Genomic DNA, 7,860 nt, shown 5'->3' on the forward strand with positions numbered 1-7,860 from the left:
TCCTTCCTTTTTTTCCAAAATTGCCTTCAATTCTAACTTAAATTGGATTTTCTCTGGGTCAGAGAAGGTGTGGGAATCCAGTGATTTATCTTGAGACCACTCAGACTGCTGGAAGGGACCTAGGGGGTGATTCAATCACAGTTTACAGATGAAGGAACAGGCTGGGAGGCTTGGACTTTTCTAAGATCCCAGGGAGTGAGAGAACTAGAACTTCAAGCCCAGAATTTCTCCTTTCTACTTCAAAGCCAAACACTTCTTAATCTGAGCCCAAACCTTTGACTTAATTGTTGACCGACCAAACAATTAAATGCAGCTGTCCATTTTCTGACTTGTAAAACGAGAAATATCCACGCACAGATTTGTTGGAGAATGAAATGAAGAAGCACTGTGCGTGACATCTTGAAGTCCGCTCTGTGGCAGGCTTTTCTTCCACCCTCCCTCTTGTCCCTCCTGCGCTTCGGCTGTCCACACGTGGAAGATCGTGTTCCGTTCCTAATTTGCCTAGTGTTTCTTTCCTTCTTTGCATCCAACTGTAGATCCTCTTCAAAGCCATGGGCTTTTCGGCTTCCATGTGACCAAAAATTGCCTACATAAGTGAAACGTCAAACATTTTATTTTTAAAAATTAGTCTAATTTTAGAGTCTCAAATGTTTCCGTGTTCTGAAGCGTATATATCACTTTTCACTTCAGAACTGTAAACATTTCTTTCAACGACACTAACACCTCTACCATTTAGAAGAAGTTTGATCATAAAATGGTCATTGTTCATGGTACAGGAGGGATGCTTTCAGTTGTAACCAAAGCAGTAAGGATTTTATCAACTGACTCTTAATGCTACCCAGTTTAATGTGGTTCCAAAGTGAATAATTACAAAATAAAACAAAGATAAAACCAAAACATTTTTTAAATTACCCAAAATGACAGCAGAGGGAGCTATTGAGGTTTGATTACATTTTTCCATTGCCCTGGTTGAGGTTTTTTTGTTTTTCTTTAAACTATAATATTTTGACTTAGGCGTTCTCATCTCAGTATCAATATGCAGGAAAACTTTTGCCATATTGGAGGATGTATATGCAGTTTGGGGGATTGCAAAAAATGAAGCTTTTTTTCTATCCACTCCCCCCTTCAATTCCCTTACCACCCCCAGGATTCCTATAAAGAAGGTCTAAGGTCTAAGAAAAATAATGATGATTTTACAATGGTAATTTTAGAAATGAGTCTGCTCCCTAGTGTGCATGTGGGTCATTGTCCCACACTGTGTTTTTGTCTGGCTTCCCGGAACCTCTGTTGGGTTTCAAAAGTCTTCCAGGGATTGCTTGTATGATCCCTATCGCCCTGCCCAGTGGCATCTGAGACATGGAAGGGTTAAAATTCACAGAATTTTATGAAAAATCCTCATTAGAATGGGGGACGGTTGCACCCGGACTAGGGCTGCTGTGTGCGTGCATGTGTGTGTGTCATATGTGGTGGGTGCTGGTGAGGAGATGGATGTGCAAAAAGTTTGTTCCAGGCTTTCTCCACAATCTTCTTTAGGTCATATCCGTGTTTATGATCTACTTCTGCTCTTGATGCTTTTGTCTTCCTGACATCACCTACTTTCCTGGTGTCTCCTAAGTGGATCCTCAGCCTCAGAGTACCCCCCACTCCAAGCCCATAGTCTTCATGTTTTCAACACTACTTTGAATTCTTCTTCTAGGAATTTCTTCCTCTGTGCATAAGTGCACAAAATATGTGGGTATGTGGGGATGCTCCTTGTAGTATTATTTGTGATAGCAAATAACTAAGAAATGGGAACAAGTCTGTTCATCTAAAAAATAAACGGTGAAATTCTTTACAGTGAAACACTCTACAGCCATGAATGCTTACGCAGAGAGGTGTTGGTGTATTTTAAATTAAAAAACTCATGTCACACATGATTTGAATGATCTGTACCATGAGTTTTAAAATCAAACACATAATTGAAATAGAAGATTTACATAGAATTTTAACGCATAATTTAAATGTAAAGCAAATTTTTAAAGGATTTTATAGATAAAGTTTCCAGAAATATATACAAGGCATTCATAACAATGGCTAATTCTGAACTCTAGACTTGCTGGGTATGAGGGCGGAAAGAGGAGAGATCTTGCTCTTTGTTTTATGTCTTCCTTTAGTTTGAACTATCTACCGAGAGCTCATACTTATAATTAACAAACTAATTGAAATTTAAATGAATAAATCTACGATCTTCCAAGACCGAATCCCAGCATCAGTGTTTCCCTGAAACCTTCCATAACTCCTTGGTCTGATGGTCTGATTTAGATGGTGTTCCTTTGTGGCCCCTGACTAGTAGTCTTCTTCTCTGCTTGAGACTGCTTCATGCAGTAGAACCAGCTGAGGCTTTGATGTCAGGCACACCTGGGGCAAAATGATGTGATATCGGGCAAGATATTGAACCTCCTTTAGCCTGAGTTTCTTTACCAGAAGATCGGGAACACTGACCCCATTATTGCAAGATTGTTATCGGGGCAGTGTGAACTTATGCAAGGGCTCATAGCATGACAGGCAGATGGAGGTGCTCAACAGGAGGTAATGGGTATTTTTTTTGAGAATAGAGATTGTTTTCCCTATTCTTATAGTCTTGACACTTTGTTGAATAAATACAGTAATGCTTTCTACACCAGGTTTTTCTTCTGTGGCATGACATCATTCTCTAGACTTTCGTATCAAATTGCACCTGAATTACGTCTCATTCACTTCAAGCTGTACTCTCAGCTAGCAGTTTGGATGAACAGTCTTGATTGTGACTTAATACCAAAGGCTGACGTGTTTCCAATGGTCCCGTAATGACCTCCCTAGAAGGTGAGTCTAATGGGGACACCAGTGCACCATATTAGGACAAAGCACAGTTCTCTCTTCATTCACGAGGAGGATTTGGCATTCTCAAACCAACGGCATAGGTCGTTTCTATATTACTGATGGGGTGCGTTTTTATCTGCTCCTGAGGGCATCACCAGCCTGCATCAGAGATAGTGGGTGGTTTTATAATTTTAACAGTGTCGCCCCCTCTTATGAGCTCCCCCTTTTTAAAGGCCTTTCTCCCATACTGCTTTTTATTATGTTTTCTTCTGCAATCATAAGCAGTATTTGTCCCATAGCAGTCTTGTCAACACAAAATTTTGAATGAATTAATTAATCCATGATTTTTGCCCAAGTCTGATAATATTCCCAGGCACCTAATTTTATGTCATTTTGTTTAATGAGGTATAATCACACATTTTCTTCTGCTTCTTGAGAAGCATTTAGATAGGGCAAGAACCACTGATCAATTTGATTGTTACGTAAAGATATAAGTGCAACTGGCAGAGTTCACTTGTTCAGAAGATGCTTCTGTAAGTTGGTGCTGCATTAATGTGATAAGGTGATACATCCAGGTGAGCAAAATACATGTCAGAAATAGACTCCATAAAAATTCAGTGCTGCCTGTCTCCTTCTAGCAACAAAAGCTGGAAGTGTTCTTGGTTTTAGCTTTCCGTTTCGACACTTTTTTTTTTTTTATCAGCAGCGAGAGATGTGTCGTTTTATCTTCTGTTTTTAATCTCTGTTTTAAACCTCCCCCCTACCACCAAGAACAAATTAAAGGTCTATTCTTCTTGATAGCTAAGATTGTTATCCCAGGAAATGAGTCAGTGAAAATGTGTCTGCATAAAATAGCTGTAGCCAAATCTGTTCTTAATGAAATGCATTGTTCTAGCAAGAGCCCAGAGCTGAGCAAAGAGGTTAGGTGATTCTTCCAGATCACCACAGCTAGAACCTTTACCAACAGGTCAGTATGCCAAGTTATATATACCTGGGAGGAAATACTTCTTAAAATATGTCTCCAACAAGCCTAAAAATGTCATGAAAGTCCTAACAAATGGCCACAGTTCCTTTATCATGCCCCTGATTGGGAGGAAGACTTTATGTTCCCCAAGGATCTTCCCTGCCCTGTGACTACTTAACCAACAAAAGGCAGTGTTAAGTGACACTTACCTAAATGGGTGTAAGCCTTAAGAAGGTCTAGAAGCTTCTGGTTTTACATTTTTGGGAGCCCTGATAGGCCATATAAAAAATCTGGCTGCCCTATTGGAGAGACCACATGACACTACATGGAGAGAAAGAATGGATCCATGCCGGTATCTGAGGGAAGCCTCAAAATGATTCCGTCTCACCCCTTATGATCATAACCTCGTGAGAGATCAATCACAAAAATTTGTAACATACGGGTTTGGCTTTGGCTCTGGAGTGGGTAGAGGCTGGAAGGGACTCAGGGAGACTATAAGTGAGGCCTGGAAGGATGGAGAAAAGCTGACTCATGTTACCCATGACCAAAAGCTTGGCAGAAAGCTGATAGAATGGAAAATAGCAAATATTGTCTAATGAACTTGTGGCTTGAGCTTTGTGCTCCATATCTGCACAACAACTTTGCAAGGATGGCATCAATATCCCTATTACCGAGGTGAGGAAATTCAAACTAGAGGAGATCTTTTCCCAACATCACACAACTGGTAAATAGCAGAGTCATACTTTTAACACAGTTTGGCTTAGGGGATCGCCAGGCAGAGTAAAAAGTATCAATGGTTTTCCTTTAGCTATGTATGAAAAAGTATCAATCGATAGAGATGAACTGGAGAAGAAATTATTGAATTTTTGAGCAGAATCTAAAGGAAACATTTTTCCAGCAGGGACTCTTAGAGACTTGGCAGGTGTTTCTGGTTGATGAGAAAACAGCAAAGGTTCTTTTGTTCGAGGGTGACTGGCAGCAACTCGGCTGTCTCACATGTAACCCAATGCCTTGAGCCATTATGCAAGCTATTCACTCGGGGCAGAATCATGCTACATAGAAAGTCTTTGGATTTCTGTCTCAATGGTTACAACATGGCCAACTCATGGAGACTTTTTCAAGCATGCCAAAGTTCCAGGAAATACCATGGAATAAGCTATTCAAAGCATGAGGGTGTAGCTTCTTCAAACTGGTTAGTACAATGGAAAAAATGGCAAGCCCAATAATGAGTCCCATACCCCGAGAATGATGAGTTCTTAAAATCTGACCTTCAATGTGGGGAACTTTATGAATTTTGTTGTTGGTACCTGGAGTCCCTGTGCAGGAGACTGTGATGATTGCCCAGTATAGATACATTCCCATCCCCCCAAATAAGCAATGTCTCTGCAATCTGAAACAAAATCCAGAATGGGAATAAAAACGATACCCCTTCAAAGGAACCCAGCAATAAGGCCATTTGGATATAGATTAACAGGGGTTTCCCAAAGAAGAGATGGATGGAGTGAGCGCTGGAGAAATTTAGCTATCAACTGGGGGAGGTGGCATCCAAGAGGGAGTTGTCCACCCAGGTGAAACAGAAAGTGACTCTTTAGAACCAGATTCCTCTATGGTGATCAACCTCCAGCTACCAGAGGTAATAAGTCAGGGAGCTTTCTTACCTTACACTCTTATGTCCAGATTTACAGCCTGTAAGGAAAAGACAGATGAGGGGTGGGACCAAGAGGGAACTGGACCTAGAAGAAACTCTCTGACCCTAGAAAGAACTGAAGACCTGACACTACATTGAGGTACAATGGCATGGGCTGGAAGGGTTGGGGGTACAGGATTCTGTGGCATTTCCGGCTGCCACTGTTCCCAGGATTATTTTGTCCAGTTCTTTTTTTTTTTTTTTAAAGATTTTATTTATTTATTTGAGACAGAGAGAATGAGAGACAGAGAGCATGAGAGGGAGGAGGGTCAGAGGGAGAAGCAGACTCCCCGCCGAGCAGGGAGCCCGATGCGGGACTCGATCCAGGGACTCCAGGATCATGACCTGAGCTGAAGGCAGTCGCTTAACCAACTGAGCCACCCAGGCGCCCCAGTTCTTTTTTTTTTTTTAAATGAAAACAATCCCACAGCATTTATTGTCATATGGTAATAACATAAAGGTAGCCAAAACAAAACACAAAGGTATTTGTTCATATATGAGCAAATATCTTAGAACTACACTTCCAACGAAGGACATCTAAAAAAAAAACCCAGACTGCATGGCCTTCTCAAGAACTTCTCACTTCATTGATCATTTCTAGTTGGAGACAGTTTGGAGCAGGGTAATATTATCTCCCTTTAGCATGATCCAACCCAGTTGTTTTCTTGACTTTGTTTTAGAATGAATCACTTCTGCGTCATCTAATACAAGGTTCATGTACTCATCAAAACCAATGATATAGCCCTCTATCCGCATGTTCACTTGCTCATAAAGCCACACCTGAACCTGAGATTTATTTTGCAAGTATCTGAAGATGAGGTTGAGGAGCTGTACCATCACTTTCTGCACTTTTTGGCCCCGGCCAGTGTATGCCATGCTGGAAGCTAACCTTTTATCAGGTTCTTTGGAGCATTGAGAGCCACAGAGTCAACTGACCAGATTTGAAAAAGCAGTGAAATGTGGAAGAGAACTGTAGTCATCTGTACTGGGCTGCTGAAACCACTGTTAAACACTGCTGTTGTTGTTTTCATTGCTGAATGCATACTTTGTATTGATGTTTTACGTGCTTGTACTGTAAATGCTTATAAATTACAAGAGGGTTTTCCCAATTGAGAGGCGTTGTTTGTCCGGAGATGGTAGTGGGAAGAAGGCACTGACTAGCTTCTAGTTCCATCCATGTTATACAGTGAAAGCAATATAGAATTATAATAGAGAAGTAAAGGAATTCAAAGCCATGATTAAGGACTTAAAGGCAGCAGGGGTACTGAGGATACAATTCTTTACAACAGTACAGTGTGGCCATTGAAAAGACCAATAGAAACTGGATACTTAGGGTGGATTATTGCCATTGAATTCAGTTACTATAGCCCTGGCTGTTCCAGATATTTTATAGAAAAAACTGGTGGCACGTGGAATTTCACCTTGAGCATTGCTAATTTTAGCCTTTTAAAAATCCTTTTTGCATAAGGAGGTCAAGATCAGTGGCCTTTACCTGGCTGCGGCCTCAATACACATTTATGGTATTGCAACAGGAGTATGTGAATTCTCATGTTCTTTGTCACCAATGGGTGGTCTGGGACATGAAGTAAATCTCTCTCCATTCAAAAGGTTTAGTTTCACTGCATTGAGGACGTCATGCAGACAAGCCCTCTATTAATTACCTATTTCTGGGTAACAAATTGCTACAAATTTAGTAGTTTAAACTAACAGACGTTTGGGGCACCTGGGTGACTCGATTGATTAAGCATCTGCCTTTGGCTCCAGTCATGATCCCAGGGTCCTGGGATCAAGACCCATATCAGGCTCCCTGCTCAGTGGGTAGTCTGCTTCTCCCTCTCCCTCTGCCTCTGCCCCCCACTTGTGCTCTCTCTCTCAGATAAATAAATGAAATCTTTAAAAAAATAAAATAACAAACATGTAGTATTTAGTTTCTTTCTATCAGTAATCTGGCATGCTTAACTGGGGTCCTCTGCCTCAGGATCTGTCACAATCAAGGTGTTGACCAAAACTAGGCTCTCCTCTAGAGCATCTACTGGGAAAGTATCTGTTTCAAAGTTCACATAATCGTTGGCTGAATTTAGTTCCTCAAGGGTTGCTGGACTGAGGGCCTCGGTTCCTTGCTGGTTGTTTGCTGGAGGCTACCTTAGCTCTTGCCATGGGGGCCTCTCCAAGGAGAAGAAGCAAGGGAGAGAGACTGCTAGAAGGATGGATGTCACATAAGATTATGTAATGTAATTACAAAGTGACATCCCCTCAGTCCTGAGGTATTCTATTGATTTAGAAGCAAGTTACTCCCAAGCAGGACCATACAAGGCTCTGAATGCCAGGAGGCGGGGTTTGTTAGAGTTTGCACACCACAGACCACATAAAG

The 7,860-nt window shown here is 41.3% G+C and overlaps 1 protein-coding gene across 1 annotated transcript; it reads right to left on the bottom strand.

The window, feature by feature from the left end:
* Positions 1 to 6,086: 6,086 nt before the first annotated feature.
* On the bottom strand, positions 6,087 to 6,365 carry LOC118014713 (small nuclear ribonucleoprotein E-like). Its single transcript, XM_035011073.1, has one exon. It carries the CDS (start codon positions 6,363 to 6,365, stop codon positions 6,087 to 6,089), a length of 279 nt encoding a protein of 92 aa, XP_034866964.1.
* Between the last annotated feature and the right edge of the window lie 1,495 nt (positions 6,366 to 7,860).

This window comes from Mirounga leonina, unplaced genomic scaffold, assembly GCF_011800145.1.
Source record: "Mirounga leonina isolate KUSES-001 unplaced genomic scaffold, KU_Mleo_1.0 Mir_165, whole genome shotgun sequence".
Lineage (NCBI taxonomy): Eukaryota > Metazoa > Chordata > Mammalia > Carnivora > Phocidae > Mirounga > Mirounga leonina.